At 44.3% G+C, this 16,856-nt stretch overlaps 1 protein-coding gene and 1 pseudogene across 10 annotated transcripts in view; one reads left to right on the top strand and one right to left on the bottom strand.

Annotated features, from left to right (window-relative positions):
* Positions 1–9,950: 9,950 nt before the first annotated feature.
* The window catches only part of SLC2A14 (solute carrier family 2 member 14), a 60,588-nt gene continuing 53,682 nt past the window's right edge, over positions 9,951–16,856 (top strand). For 2 of the 10 annotated variants that reach the window (XM_031016678.3, XM_055358601.2), the window contains exons 1-2: positions 12,756–12,972; positions 13,872–13,946. In XM_031016678.3, coding sequence (XP_030872538.1) covers positions 13,929–13,946 — 18 coding nt within the window. In that variant the 5' untranslated portion in view covers positions 12,756–12,972; positions 13,872–13,928. Of the gene's footprint in view, positions 10,739–10,815; positions 11,011–12,755; positions 12,973–13,871; positions 13,947–16,856 lie in introns of those variants that run through there. The other 8 variants (XM_031016679.2, XM_055358605.2, XM_055358602.2 and 5 more) reach the window with 8 other exon arrangements.
* LOC101124288 (myosin regulatory light polypeptide 9-like) lies at positions 12,443–12,961 on the bottom strand (annotated as a pseudogene).

Here is a 16,856-nt window from a genome sequence, read left to right as displayed (position 1 = left end):
ATCATGAGGTCAGGAGATCAAGACCATCCTGGCTAACATGGTGAAACCCTGTCTCTACTAAAAATACAAAAAATTAGCCAGGCATGGTGGCGGGCACCTGTAATCCCAGCTACTCAGGAGACTGAGGCAAGAGAATGGCGTGAACCCAGGAGGCTGAGTTGCAGTGAGCCGAGATCACGCCACTGCACTCCAGCCTGGGCGACAAAGCAAGACTCCATCTCAAAAAAAAAAAAAAAGAAAAAGAAAGCATTTGTGGTTTTGTTTGATTTTGGGTTGTTTTTTGAGACTGAGACTTGCTTTTGTCACCCAGACTGGAGTGCAATGGCATGATCTTGGCTCACTGCAACCTCCGCCTCCTGGGTTCCAGCGATTCTCCCCACTCAGCCTACGAAGTAGCTGAGATTACAGGCGCCCATCACCATGTCCAGCTAATTTTTGTATTTTTAGTAGAGACAGGGTTTCACCATGTTGGCCAGGATAGTCTTGAACTCCTAGATCTTGTGATCCGCCCACCTTGGCCTCCCGAAGTCCTGGGATTACAGGCACGACCCACCACACCTAGCCAGGAGAGCATTTAAAAGTCCTAGTTTTTTTTTTTTTTTTTTTTTAACTTGAATTGAGAAACAATTTCCACGTGGTGAACAAGTCTCAAGCAAATTTTTTTGAGACAGCCTCACTCATCACCCAGGCTGGACTACAGTGGCCGGATCTCGGCTCATTGCAGCCTCTGCCTTCTGGGTTCAAGTGATTCTCCAACCTCAGCTTCCCAAGTAGCTAGAATTACAAGCGTGCGCCACTATGCTGGACTAATTTTTGTATTTTTAGTAGAGATGGGGTTTAGCCATGTGGACCAGGCTGGTCTTGAACCCCTGAGCTCAAGTAATCCACCTGCCTCAGCCTCCCAGAGTGGTAAGATCACAAGTGTGAGCCACTGCCCGCGCTAGCCTCAAGTAAATATTTTTTATTTTTCCTTGAGAGGTAAGTTTTGCTCCCTTGCCCAGGCTGGAGTGCAGTGGCACTGTGTCAGAAATTGGTGGATTCTTGGTCTCACTGACTTCAAGAATGAAGCCGTGGACCTTCACGGTGAGTGTTACAGCTCTTAAATGTGGTGCATCTGGAGTTTGTTCCTTCTGATGCTCAGGTGTGTTTGGATTTTCTTCCTTCTGGTGGGTTCGTGGTCTGACTCAGGAGTGAAGCTGCAGACCTACACGGTGAGTGTTACAGCTCTCTTAAGGCGGCCCGTCTGGAGTCGTTCGTTTCTCCCGGTGGGCTTGCGGTCTCACTGGCTTCAAAGGTAAAGCTACAGATCTTCACGGTGAGTGTTACAGCTCACAAAGGCAGTGCGAACCCAAAAACTCAGCAGCAGCAAGATTCATTGCAAAGAAACAACGAACAAAGCCTCCAAGAATCTAAAGGGAGGCTAACAAGTTGCCACTGCTGGCTCGGACAGCCTGCTTTTATTCTCTTATCTGGCCCCACCCACATCCTGCTGATTGGTAGAGCCCAGTGGTCTGTTTTGACAGGACGCTGATTGGTGTGTATACAATCCCTAAGCTAGACACAAAAGTTCTCCATGTCCCCACCACAGTAGCTAGATACAGAGTGTCAATTGGTGCATTAACAAACCCTGAGCTAGACACAGGGTGCTGATTGGTGTGTTTACAAACCTTGAGCTAGATACAGAGTGCCGATTGGTGTATTTACAATCCTTTAGCTAGACATAAAGGTTCTCCAAGTTCCAACTAGACTCAGGAGCCCAGCTGGCTTCACACAGTGGATCTCGCATTAGGGCTGGAGGTGGAGCTGTCTGCCAGTCCCGCACCGTGCGCCCGTACTTCTCAGCCCTTGGGTGGTCGATGGGACTGGGCGCCGTGGAGCAGGAGGCCGCGCTTGTCGGGGAGGCTCAGGCTGCCCAGGAGCCCAGGGAGGCGGAGCGGGGAGGCTCAGGCATGGCGGGCTGCAGGTCCTGAGCCCTGCCCCATGGGAAGGCAGCTAAGGCCTGGGGAGAAATCAAGCGCAGCGCCGGTGGGCTGGCACTGCTGGGGAACCCAGCACACCCTCCGCAGCCGCTGGCCCAGGTGCTAAGCGCCTCATTGCCCAGGGCCAGCAGGGCCGGCCGGCCGGCCGCTCCGAGTGCGGGGCCCGCCGAGCCCAAACCCACCCTGAACTCGTGCTGGCCTGCAAGCACCGCGCACAGCCCGGTTCCCGCCCGCGCCTCTCCCTCCCCACCTCCCGCAAGCTGAGGGAGCCGGCTCCGGCCTAGGCCAGCCCAGGAAGGGGCTCCCACAGTGCAGCAGGGGGCTGAAGGGCTCCTCACGTGCCGCCAAAGTGGGAGCCCAGGAGAGGAAGTGCCCAGAGCGAGCGAGGGCTGTGAGGACTGCCAGCACGCTGTCACCTCTCAGTGCGATCTCGGCTTACTGCAACCTCCGCCTCCTGGGTTCACGCCATTCTCCTGTGTCAGCCTCCTGAGTAGCTGGGACAACAGGCGCCTGCCACCACGCCAGTTAATTTTTTGTATTTTTAGTAGAGACGAGTTTCACCTTGTTGGTCAGGCTGGTCTCTAACTCCTGACCTCAGATGATCCACCCGCCTTAGCCTGGCAAAGTGCTGGGATTACAGGCGTGAGCCACCGCGCCTGGCCAATTTTTGTATTTTTAGTAGAGACAGGGTTTCAGTGTGTTGGCCAGGCTGGTCTTGAACTCCTGACCTTGTGATCCACCAGCCTCAGCCTCTCAAAGTGCAGGGATTACAAGCATGAGCCACTGCACCCGGCCAATTTCTCTCTCTTTTTTTTTTTTTTTTTTTTTTGAGACCCAGCTAATGTTTGTATTTTTAGTAGAGACAGGGTTTCTCCATGTTGGCCAGGATGGTCTTGATCCCCGGACCTCGTGATCCATCCGCCTCAGTCTCCTAAAGTGCTGAGATTACAGGCATGGGCCACCACACCCAGCCTCAGTAGTAATCTTGATGGAATTCTGTTATTAATATTGATTAATCAGTATTTTTTTTTGTTTTTTTGATTCAAGAGTCTTGCTTTGTTGCCTAAGCTGGAGTGCAGTGGTGTGATCTTGGCTCACTACAACCTCCGCCTCCTGGGTTCAAGCGATTCTCCTGCCTCAGCTTTGATTTTTTTGTGTGTTTTTGTTGTTGTTGTTTCTTTTTTAAATATGTATTTATTTATTTATTTATTTTTGAGACGGAGTTTTGCTCTTGTTGCCCAGGCTAGGGTGCAATGGCGTGATCTCGGCTCACTGCAACCTCCGCCTCCAGGTTCAAGCGATTCTCCTGCCTTAGCCTCCCAAGTAGCTGGGATTACAGGCACCTGTCAGCATGCCTGGCTAATTTTTTTGTATTTTTAGTAGAGATGTCGTTTCCCTATGTTTGGCAGGCTGGCCTTGAACTCCTGACCTCAGTTGATCCGCCCCCCCTTGGCCTCCCAAAGTGCTGAGATTACAGGCATAAACCACAGCACCCGGCCTCTTTTTTTGCTTTTGAGACATGGCCTTGCTCTCTGTCATCCAGGCTGGGGTGCAACTTTTTTTTTTTTTTCCCAGAGTTGAGGTCTTGCTAGGTTTTCCAGGCTGGTCTGGAACTCCTGGCCTCAAGCTGAGGCAGATATTAAAATAATAATAATAATGAGTACTGCATTTATTCACTCCAAGAAAAGTAAAAGCTAAGGCCCGGAATGTGGTAAGGCAAGGGTTAAAAAGAAAAGAAGTTTTCCTATGTAAGCAGCTCACTTCAAGGACAGTTATAAGATAATGCTGTCTGAAAAGCCAAGGCCAAAGGAATGGGCTTCAGACACCACTGCCTTCTAGAGTAAGGTTGAGGAAAAAAAAGACAAATTCTTTTTTTTTTTTTTTCTTGAGACGGACTCTTGCTGTGTCGCCCAGGCTGGAGTGCAGTGGCAGGATCTCAGCTTACTGCAACCTCTGACTCCCTGGTTCAAGTGATTCTTCTGCCTCAGCCTCCTGAGTAGCTGGGATTACAGGCAGGTGCCACCATGCCCAGCTAATTTTTGTATTTTTATTAGCAACAGGGTTTCACCATGTTGGCCAGGATGGTCTCAATCTCCTGACCTCGTGATCCGCCCACCTTGGCCTCCGAAAGTGCTGGGATTATCGCCCTGAGCCACCCCGCCTGGCCCAATTTCCATATTAATACATTCATTTTACTTGAGAAAGATATTTCACTATGTTTTTATTTTTTTCTGATAAAATGTTAGCAAGAGTAGAAATATACACCCACAGTATATACTTTAACTGCCTAAAAATCTTTAAAACTGGCTGGGCAGGGTGGCTCACGCCTGTAATCCCAGTGGTTTGGGAGGCCTAGGTGGGTAGATCTCTTGACGTTAGGAGTTCAAGACCAGCCTGGCCAACATGGTGAAACCCTGTCTCTACTAAAAATACAAAAATTCGCTAGGCATGGTGATGGGTGCCTGTAGTCCCGGCTACTCAGGAGACTGAGGCAGGAGAATCACTTGAACCCAGGGCTGGCACAGTGACTGACACCTGTGATCTCAGCACTTTGGGAGGCTGAGGCAGGCAGATTACCTGAGGTCAGGAGTTTGACACCAGCCTGGCCAACATGATGAAACCCTGTCTGTACTAAAAATACAAAACTTAGCCAGGCGTGGTGGCTGCCACCTGTAGTCCCAGCAACCTGGGAGGCTGAGGCAAGAGGATTCCTTGAACCCAGGAGGCAGAGGTTGCCGTGAGCCAAGATCACGCCATTGCACTCCAGCCTGGGCGACAAGAGTGAAACTCTGTCTCAAAAAAATAAAAAATAAAAAACAATAAGGCCGGGTGTGGTGGCTTACGCCTGTAATCCCAGCACTTTTGGAGGCTGAGGTAGGCAGAACCCCAGCTCAGGAGTTCGAGACCAGCCTAACCAACATAGTGAAGCCCCTTCTCTACTAAAAATACAAAAATTAGCTGGGCATGATGGCATGTGCCTGTAATCCCAGCTACTTGGTAGGCTGGTGCAAGAGAATTGCTTGAACCCGGGAGGTGGAGGTTGTAGTGAGCTGAGATGGCGCCACTGCACTCCAGCTTGGCCAACTAAGTGAGACTTCATCTCTAAATAAATAAATAAATAGAATTTAAAACAAAAATGTAAAACAATTTTTTTGCTGGGTGTGGTGACTCACGACTGTAATCCCACCACTTTGGGAGGCCGAGGCGGGCGGATCACCCGAGGTCAAGAATTTCAGACCAGACTGGCCAACGTGGTGAACTCCATCTCTACTAAAAATGCAAAAATTAGCTGGACGTGATGCCCTGTGCCTGTATTCCCAGCAACTCCAGAGGCTGAGACAAGATAATCTCTTGAACTTGGGAGGTGGAGGTTGCAGTAAGCCAAGATCGCACCATTGCATTCTAGCCCGGGCAACAAGGGCAAAACTTCATCTCAAAAAAAAAAAGAAAAAATTTTGTACTCTCTCTCCTAAGCCCAGGAGGTTGAGGCTGCAGTGATCTGTAATCATGCTGCTGCCCTCCAGCCTAGGTAACAGAGCAAGACCTTGTGTTAACAAAATTTTAAAATATTATTCAGCTTTGGCCAGACATGGTGGCTCACGCCTGTAGCCCTAGCACTTTGGGAGGCTGAGGCGGGTGGATCACCTGAGGTCAGGAGTTCAAGACCAGCCTGGCCAATATTGTGAAACCCTGTCTCTACTGAAAATACAAAAATTAGCCGAGTGGCATGCGCCTGTAATCCAAGCTCTTGGGAGGCTGAGGCTGGAGAATCATTTGAATCCGGGAGGCGGAGGTTGCAGTGAGCGGAGATTGTGCCACTGCACTGCAGCCTGGGTGACAGAGCGAGACTCCATATCAAAAAAAAAAAAAAAAAAGAAAAAAAACTATTCAGCCTTAAAAAACAAGATCTTGCCATTCACAGCAACGTGGAGGATATCATGCTAATTGAAATAAGCCAGACAGAAAAAAAAAATTATGTGAACTCTCTTATATATGGGATATAGGAACAGTCAAATACGTATATCAGCCTCCTGAGTAGCTGGGACTACAGGCATATGCCACCATACTCGCCTAATTTTTTTTTTTCTTTGCACCCAGAACTTTCCTGGCATCAATGAGTTTTAAAATTTTTGACAGAGCTTAGGTCCCATTAAGTTGGCTAAGCTACTATTCATCTCTCCACAGACGTTTAGATTGTTTCCATATCTTGGCTATTGTGAATAATGCTGCAATGAATATGGGATGCAGTTATTTTTACAAGGTGCTGGTTTCATTTCCTTTGGATATATACCCAGAAGTGGAATTGCTGGATCATAGGGTAGTTCTGTTTTAATTTTTTGAGGAATCTCCATACTGCTTTCCATAATGGCTGCACCAATTTACATTTCCACCAATGTAAACACTTTCTCTTTTCTCCACTTCAGCACCAACACTTGATTTGGGTGGCTGGGAAGTCCAAGATCAAGGCCCCAGCAAATTCACTGTCTGGGGAGGGCATGCTTCCAGGTTCACAGGTGACTGTACTCTTGCTGCGTCCTCACAAGGAGAAATCCAGGAGAGAGCTCCCTGTTGTCTCTCTCTTTTTTTTTTTTTTTTGAGATGGAGTTTTGCTCTGTCACCCAGGCTGGAGTGCAATGGCGCGATCTCAACTCACTGCAACCTCCGCCTCCCAGGTTCAAGCCATTCTCCTGCCTCCACCTCCCAGGTAGCTGGGACTACAGGCATGTGCCAGCATGCCTGGCTAATTTTTTTTGTATTTTTAGTAGAGATGGGTTTCACAATGCTGGCCAGGCAGGTCTCAAACTCCTGACCTCAAGTGATCTGCCCACCTCGGCCTCCCAAAGTGCTAGGATTACAGACATAAGCCACCGCACCCAGCTTGGTGTCTCTTTTTTTTTTTCTGGGACGAAGTCTTGTTCTGTAGCCCAGGCTGGAGTGTAGTGGCACGATCTCAGCTCACTGCAACCTCCACCTCCTGGGTTCAAGAGAATCTCCTGCCTCAGCCTCCAGAGTACCTGGGATTACAGGCATGCGCCACTGCACCCGGCTAATTTTTTGTATTTTTAGTAGAGGCGGGGTCTTTCACCATGTTGGCCAGGCTGGTCTTGAACGCCTGACCTCAGGTAATCCACCTGCTTCGGCCTTTCAAAGTGTTAGGATTACAGGCTTGATCCACTGACCCTGGCCCTGGTGTCTCTTTTATAAGTACACTAATCTCATTGATGAGACACCACTCTTATTACCTAATCACATTCCAAAGGCTCTATACCCTAATACCATCACATTGGAGTTTAGGATTTCAACATGTTAATATTGAGGGGGTAGAAGCATTCAATTCATAGCAATAATTTTTTTAAATTTTTTTTTTTGAAAGGGAGTTTCACTCTGTCACACAGGCTGGAGTGCAGTGGTGCAATCTTGGCTGACTGCAACCTCTGCCTCCCGGATTCATGCAATTTTCAGGCCTCATTCTCCCAAGTAGCTGGAATTGCAGGCGTGCATCACCATGCCCAGCTAATTTTTGTATTTTTAGTAGAGATGGGGTTTTGCCATGTTGGGCAGGCTGGCCTTGAACTCCTAGCCTCAGGTAATCTGCCTGCCTTGGTCTCCCAAAGAAACTATATATATATATATATATATGTATATATATATATATATGTATATGTATATATATATATATATGTATATATATATAATTAAATATATATATTTAATTTTAAATATATTTAAATATATTTAAATATATTTAAATTTAAATATAATATTAAATATATATAATTTATATATAAATACATATTTATATATGTATGTATAATTTATATATAAATACATATTTATATATGTATGTATGTATAATTTTTATATAAATACATATTTATATATGTATGTATGTATAATTTTTATATAAATACATATTTATATATGTATGTATGTATAATTTTTATATAAATACATATTTATATATGTATGTATAATTTTTATATAAATACATATTTATATATGTATGTATAATTTTTATATAAATACATATTTATATATGTATGTATAATTTTTATATAAATACATATTTATATATGTATGTATAATTTTTATATAAATACATATTTATATATGTATGTATAATTTTTATATAAATACATATTTATATATGTATGTATAATTTTTATATAAATACATATTTATATATGTATGTATAATTTTTATATAAATACATATTTATATATGTATGTATAATTTTTATATAAATACATATTTATATATGTATGTATAATTTTATATAAATACATATTTATATATGTATGTATAATTTTATATAAATACATATTTATATATGTATGTATAATTTTTATATAAATACATATTTATATATGTATGTATAATTTTTATATAAATACATATTTATATATGTATGTATAATTTTTATATAAATACATATTTATATATGTATGTATAATTTTTATATAAATACATATTTATATATGTATGTATAATTTTTATATAAATACATATTTATATATGTATGTATAATTTTTATATAAATACATATTTATATATGTATGTATAATTTTTATATAAATACATATTTATATATTTATATATTTTATATATTTATATACATATTTATATATTTTATATATTTATATAAATATTTATATATTTTATATATTTATATAAATATTTATATATTTTATATATTTATATAAATATTTATATATTTTATATATTTATATAAATATTTATATATTTTATATATTTATATAAATATTTATATATTTTATATATTTATATAAATATTTATATATTTTATATATTTATATAAATATTTATATATTTTATATAGTTATATAAATATTTATATATTTTATATAGTTATATAAATATTTATATATTTTATATAGTTATATAAATATTTATATATTTTATATAGTTATATAAATATTTATATATTTTATATAGTTATATAAATATTTATATATTTTATATAGTTATATAAATATTTATATATTTTATATAGTTATATAAATATTTATATATTTATAAATATGTATATACATATTTATATATTTATAAATATGTATATATATGTATATATATTTATATATACATATTTATATATTTTTTTGAGATGGAATCTTGCTCTCTGGCCCAGGCTGGAGTGCAGTGGCGTGATCTCGGCTCACTGCAACCTCCATCTCCCGGGTTCAAGCAATTTTCCTGCCTCAGTCTCCGGAGTAGCTGGGATTACAGGCGCATGCCACCACGCCCGGCTAGTTTTTGTCTTTTCAGTAGAGACGGGGTTTCACCATGTTGGCCAGGCTGGTCTTGAACTCCTGATCTCATGATCCACCTGCCTCGGCCTCCCAAAGTGCTGGGATTACAGGCATGAGCCACTGCATCCTGCCTAAATATACTTTTAAAATACTCAATGCAAAGGCCAGGCTGAGATGAACATTTTAGTACCTACTTTTTGGTGAATATATGTATACATTTCTGTTGAGTGTATACCTAGGAGTGGAATTCTTGGATCGTGGGGTAGCCATATGTTCTAATAAATATTGCCAAACAATTTATCAATTTGTACCCCATTAACAAATGTGTGAGAGTTCTGAATGTTCCACATTCCCCAGGTTTGGCATTCACTTCCTTTTTTCTCCACACCCCAACTCCCATCTTTGTTTTAGTCATTCTAGTGGGCACGAATTGGTATCTCATGTAGTTTTAATGTGAAGTTCCCTGATCAACAATTCAGTTGCATGCCTTTTGACATGTTTATTGTTGACTGAGATATCCTCGTTTGAGAAGTGCAGTATAGACCCTTTTAATGGCCCTTGTTTGCTATTGACTTGTCAACCCTGTACTGAAGGCCATGCTGTCGTGGTAAGGCTCCAGGTAATTCCAAGGTAAGCCTTATGCTTGGGCTAGGGGAGAACAATCTCTCCAAAACACCTTCGTGCTGTCTGCAGGGGCCTTACCCTGGATGGCACCAATGGGGCAGCAGGGGATGATCTTTATTACTCCAAAGCCGAAAACCTAGAGAGTCTTTTCCAGGAGGTGGAGAGAACGACCGCGGGGCTTTTCATCCAAAAAGAGCTCCTGAGTCCGAAATAACTGTTTTGTTTGTTTGTTTGTTTGTTTTTTGAGACGGAATCTTGAGCTGTTACCCAGGCTGGAGTGCAATGGCGGAGTTCAGCTCACTGTAACCTCCGCCTCCTGGGTTCAAGCGATTCTCCTGTCTCAGCCTCCCAAGCAGTTGGGACTATAGGAGCGCACCGCCAAGCCCGCTAATTTTGTTATTTTTAGTAAAGACTGGGTTTCGCCATGTTGGCCAGGCTGGTCTCGAACCCCTGACCTCAAGTTATCCGCCCTCCTCGGCCTCCAAAAGTGCTAGGATTACAGGTGTGAGCCACCGTGCGCGGCCCGAAATAACTCTTTACAGGATCTCGCCCTGGGCCTTCCCAGCCAGCCGGCCCGCCCGCGGGGATAGCCCGGGCACTATCTCCCTGCTGCAGGCGGTGAGGGGCTCGGGTATCTTTGAAAATAGATACGTTCACACCCTCCTAACGGCGGCGCCAAGGGTGGTGGGTCCCAAAACTGTTTCCCCGTAAAGAGTTCCCCCGCCCGGTCGCAGGAAGACGCCTGAGGGGGCGCTCGGAGGGATCCCCAGCAGCCGCCGGGGCTGGACCGTGCGGTGCGCAGGTGAGAAGCCGGGAGGGGCCGGACAACCCCGACCACGAGCGGGACTCCTGCTCTGACCGCAGGTGGGTGCTTGTCTTGCTTACGGAGGGCGCCCGATGAACCGAGTCACGTTTTGTAACCACATTAACGGACCATTCAAAGTCGAATCCTAGGCTTTTCGAGGCAGTTAGTGGGTCCCAACGGCTGCAGGCGGGGCCGGCGGGAGCGCAGCGGCGCGGTCGCTGTCACTGCCGGGCACGGCGGCGGCCTGGGGCCAGCGCGGGGGCGCAGCGGCCCGGGAGGTGCGTGGTTGAGCGAAGCCGCGGGGCCCAACCGCAGTCGCGGGGTCTGGGAGGTGGGTGCGCCGCGCCGTCCCTGCGGCCGGGGGGTGCGGGAATGAGAACCTGAGCTGGGGTAGAGGTGGTCGAGCTAGAGTAGAGGTGGGCGGCTACTCGGAGGTGGGCCGGGCTAAGAAAGAAGAGAGCTGCGGCTCTGGGAAACTAGCCTTGGAGCCTTGGAGAAGAGATTTGTGATTTACTGAGCACCTACTATGTCCTGGGCTCCGCTCTAGGTGCTGGGATCCCACAGCAAACGAAGCCACCCCAGCCCTTGCCTTGCTGGACTGTATATTCTAGGGAAGAGACAGACAAGAAAATGTATAGATGCGTAACAAAATGCCGTAAATCTTCATGAATAAAAATGTAGTAGGGCTAGGGGAGTGGACTGTAAAGTTGGGAGTGGGGAAGGGGTCAGTCTGAGAGGCCTTTGTGAGGAAGTGTCTTTTGGCAGGAGACCTGAATGAAATGAGGGAGCCTTGGGAGCATGATCCAGGCGGAGGGAACTGGATTCGGGAGGAGGAACTGCCTTGGCCTTGAAAGATACCTACCAGGAGTTCAAGTGCTGTGCGGGTGCATCAGCTTTGTAGATTTGTGCAAGATGAAAATTGGAATTGTCTTAGGAAATTATGGATCATTCATTTATTCAGTGCTGGATTCATTCAGTGATTTATGTCTGAAGTCTGAGAGAATGGGAGTAAGGCCAAATGCCCTTGGTAAAATACTATTATTAGTTTTGTCCCAGTTTAATACACAGATTAAATTTAGAATTTCCATTGATTTTTAAGAAGAATTAATCTGAGTTAATTTTACAGATAAATAAATAGTACCTTACTTTTTTTTTCTTTTTCTTTTTTTTGTTTTTTTTTTCCGTGCTCAGCCCTCTATTGGAGATTCTGCCTCCCCTGGGACAGATGGCTTCTTGAGCACACTCCCACGATGGGTGGCTGCTCTGGGTGGGTGTGCGCTGGTGGCTCAACAGGGTGTAGGGGAGGAGTCTAGTGTCCTGTCCTCTGAGAGGGGACTTTGGTGAACTTGTGTTTGGGTGGGGATGCATGTGAAGTGGTATTGGATCTCAGGACTAAGGGTCCCTTCCTCCTGGGGGCACACAGGTTCCCTTCCTCCTTGGGGAGCAGCCCAGGAATGGCTGTCTTGGGGGCCTTCTCTCAGTACCTCCAGGTCCTGGAGGCCCATCTCTTCATAAGGCGGTCTTTCCTTGGAGGGGTCAGAGACTCCAGCCCAGGGCCCTAGGGTCACAGTGAGAACACCTGCCTCAGTCCTGCACTGCACTTCTCTTGGCGTGATTCTCCACTGGGAGCTGGGACCCGAAGCCCTCAAAGGGAGGATCCCCTGAGAGAAGGTCGTGGGCAGAGAGCTGGTACAGACCAGTGTGTGCCGGGGGTGGGGGGGTGACTGGCGGGGGGGCCAGGGTGTCACGAGGGCTGGGGTGGCCTAGTCATCTTTGCCCTTGGCGCCATGTATGAGGATGCAGGTGAACTCCACCTAGTTGAACTTGCCTTTTTTTATCAATGGGTGCAGTACATCTCATCCACTTCTTCATCTGTGAAGCTGTCACCCATGGTGGTGAGCAGCTCCTGGAGGTGGTCCTCATGAATGAAACCTGAGGATTCCTCGTCGAAGCAGGTGAAGGCGTTTTGGATCACATCCTGGGGGTCTGTTCCATTCAGCTTCTCCCCAAACATGGTGAGGGAAGTGTTGAAGTTGATGGGCCCTGGGGCCTCGCTCATCATGCCCTGCAGGTATTCATCCTTGGGGTTCTTCCGCGGTGAAGCCAGCTTGTCGTGCTGTCCCCCTTGTCAATGAAGCCATCATGGTTCTGGTCAATCGTGTTGAAAGCCTCCTTAAACTCCTGGATGTGGAACTGGTCGAACATCACAAAGACATTGGATGTGGCCCCCTGTGCTGTGGTCGCTTCTTGATGGTCTTGGCTTTGGTCCACTTGCTGAACATTTTGGCTTCAGGTGGGTGGGGGCTTCACTGGGTTCTTGGAGCTGGGCTGACCATACTACTTTACTTTTTTTGAAAAGTATATTTATTTGAGTTAAAAGAGTTCTGAGGTTTTTTTTGGTTTGACTTTATTTGTTTTTTCCAAGTGTGAATGACCTAGAAGATAAGAACTAGCTGATACAGGAACAAAAACAGTGAGGCGCAGGGTGGGGAAGGTAGCAGAGAGAAATGAAAACGAAATAAGGAGGATGTGGAATAGTGGGACAGTCTGTCCTAATTCTCCTCCTCCTAATAGACTCAGGAAATAATACAGGTGTTCAACATAACGTATCTCAGCAGACCTTCAGAACTATCAGTCCAAGTCAGGAGAGCTGGTAGAGGAGAAAACGGACTCACATTTGGTAACTGGTTAAGCAGAATCACGACTTCCAACTTCACTGTAGCTCACTGAAGCAGTTTAGGCTAAGGTGATGCTATGAGGAGAGGTGGCTTGTTCTAAGTGTTTTAAATTTTATATGGCAAGGTAAACCACATTAAATCACAGAATTTTATGACAGCAAGATTACCTAATCCAATCCTTGCTCATTTTGCAGATGGGGAAACTGCTAGTTGGTGACAGAGAAACAACTCAAAATATAGGAGAGACATTTTTACCTTACCTTCAGCTGTCTCTCCCCAGAACCCTTATTTGAAAAAATGCTTCTCAATGGCTACTGAATGAGTAGAGTAAACTTTGTTGAGGATCCCAGAATTGAGTTAATCTAAAACATCAATAGAATTATATAAATTTTCACTTTTCTTCCAGAAGTATTTATTGGAGTGTCCATTGGCGAGGGGGCTAAATCACAGCCTCTTCCCTCAAGGAGCTTAAGTAGATGGAGTAAATGAATAACTAGACAATTACAATTTACAGGAAGCAGTACCTTGAAGAGAAATTGGAGAGGGAGTCAATTCCTAGGATAGCAGAGAGATGGACAACAGACAGAATGTGAGTATTAAAACTGATGTCAGATATCAAATTGGTTTGTCAGAGTTATGTTGATAATCACAGTACCTATCATCTTCCTAAACTTTTCATGTCTTGATAATGTGTAATATACATAAGTGGTGGTGGGAGAGACTGTTACAGCCAACAGACTTGGTACATTCCCAAAATCTTTTTATTCATAAGCAATTACTCTTTGCCATTTGCAGCCTTTTGTGCTTTACTATTATCAAGAACAAGACGAATGATAAAATATTTATGATCAGCATTGTAACTGCAAACAGGCCTCCATAATAATCATATGCAACTGGTTTTGAGGGAATTTCCTTGGAAAGAACCATGGCTATATATGCGTGAAGAGTAACATAGAGTAATATATGAATGTACACAGTAATAATAACTTTTTCTAGAGCAGACTATGGAGTGTAACTGAGTCATTGTACTTGCATACTGTGATAAAGATCAAGAAAATGTATTCAGCAACATATGAGCCTTTGGATTGGGCTGGAGGGTAGGATAGGCAGCATCTGGTGGTTAACTTACATAATGCCTAATTTGCCACATGTGCTCACCTCTGGAAAGACTCACTAAGCTTATTTTCTGGGAACTTACCCGCATCTTGAATGCTTTGCATCTCCGACTCCCAGATTTTTTCTGAACATTTTAATGTCACACTTAGAGAAGCAGAGCATACTTAGTCAACACTTTTTTTTTTTTTTTTTGAGATGGAGTTTCACTCTTGTTGCCCAGGCTAGAGCGCAATGGTGTGATCTTGGCTCACCGCAACCTCCACCTCCTGGGTTCAAACGATTCTTCTGCCTCAGCCTCCCGAGTAGCTGGGATTACAGGCATGAGCCACCATGCCCGGCTAATTTTGTATTTTTAGTAGAGATGGGGTTTCTCCATGTTGGTCAGGTTGGTCTTGAACTCCCGACCTCAGGTGATCTGCCTGCCTCGGCCTCCCAAAGTGCTGGGATTACAGGCTTGAGCCAACGAGCCCGGCATAATTTTTTTGTATTTTTGTAGAGACAGGGTTTCGCCATGTTGGCCAGACTGGTCTTGAACTCCTGATCTCTGGTGATCCACCTGCCTCAGCCTCCCAAAACGCTGGGATTACAGGCATGAGTGAGCCACTGTGCCTGACCAGACATATACTTTTATTCAAGTATTTTTTCTCTAACAAAACAATTTACAGGCTAATATGTAGCTTTTTTCTGGGAAGATGTAGTAGTTCTTTATGACTCATTTATTCACTGAAATATTTCTCGAGTAGCTATTATACTACAGGCACTCTTGGTGCCTACGACTACCCTGATAGAGAAGGAAGTGATAAATTCTAAGAAGAAAAATAAAGCAACATAAGGGGATAGAAAATGGTGGAATGGACGGGGAGGATTTTGATTATTCTAAATACAGGCATACCTCAGAGATAGTGCAGGTTTGGTTCCAGACTACTGAGAGAAAGCTAATATCCAATAAAGTGAGTCAGAAATACTTGGGCTTCCCAGTGCATATAAAAGTTATGTTACACTATACTGTTGTGTATTTCCTGTACCATAGCATTGTGTCTAAACAAAATGTATATACCTTAATTTTAAAATACCTTCTTGCTAAAAAATGCTAACAATCATCTGAGCCTTCAGCATGTCATAATCTTTTTGCCTCTGGAGGGTCTTGCCTCAGCATTGATGGCTGCCGACTGATCAGGGTTGTGGTTACTAAAGGCTGGGGTGGCTGTAGCAATTTATTTATGTAAGACAACAATGAAGTTTGCTGCATCTATTATAGGCTCTTATTTTCACGAAGGAGTTCTCTGTAGCATGTGATGCTGTTTGATAGCATTTTAGCCAAGTAGAACTTCTTTCATAATTCGAGTCAGTTCTTTCACACTTTGTTACTGCTTTATTAACTAAATTTATGTAATATTTGAAATCCTTTGCTGTCATTTCAACAATATTCACAACACGTTTACTAGGAGTAGATTCCATGTCTAGAAACACTTCCTTTTTTTTTTTTTTTTTTTGAGACAGAGTCTCACTCTGTCACCCAGGCTGGAGTGCAGTGGAACGATCTCGGCTCACTGCAACCTCCACCTCCCAGATTCAAGTGATTCTTCTGCCTCAGCCTCCCGAGTAGCTGGGACTACAGGCGCACGCCACCACACCCAGCTAATTTTTGTATTTTTAGTAGAGATGGGGTTTCACCATATTGGCCAGGCTGGTCTCAAACTCCTGACCTTGTGATCTGCCTGCCTCAGCCTCCCAAAGTGCTGGGATTACAGGTGTGAGCCACTGTGCCCAGCCAAGAACCACTTTCTTTGCTTATCCATAAGCAGCAACTCCTCATCCATTCAAGTTTTCTTATGAGATCGCAACAATTCAGTCTCATCTTTGGGTTCCACTTCTAATTCTAGTTCTCTTGCTATTTCTACCACATCTGCAGTTACTTCTTCCACTTAAGCCTTGAACCCATCAAAGTCATCCATGATGGTTGGAATCAACTTCTTCCAAAGTTCTGTTAATGTTGACATTTTGAGCTCCTCCCATGAATCACGAATGTTTGTTTTTTTGTTTTTTTGTTTGTTTGTTTTGTTTTTTTTGAGACGGAGTCTCCCTCTGTCACCCAGGCTGGAGTGCAGTGGCACGAGATCTCGGCTCACTGCAAGCTCCGCCTCCCGGGTTCAAGCCATTCTCCTGCCTCAGCCTCCAGAGTAGCTGGGACTACAGGTGCCCGCCACCACGCCTGGCTAATTTTTTGTGTTTTTAGTAGAGACGGGGTTTCACCGTGTTAGCCAGGATGGTCTCAATCTCCTGACCTTGTGATCTGCCTGCCTCGGCCTCCCAAAGTGCTGGGATTACAGGCGTGAGCCGAGATTGAGCAATTGCACTCCAGCATGGGCGACAAAAGTGAAAC

This window comes from Gorilla gorilla, chromosome 10, assembly GCF_029281585.2.
Source record: "Gorilla gorilla gorilla isolate KB3781 chromosome 10, NHGRI_mGorGor1-v2.1_pri, whole genome shotgun sequence".
NCBI classification, from domain to species: Eukaryota; Metazoa; Chordata; class Mammalia; order Primates; family Hominidae; genus Gorilla; species Gorilla gorilla.
The sequence above is the reverse complement of the archived record's forward strand: the minus strand, read 5'-3'. Positions and strand labels throughout refer to the sequence as shown.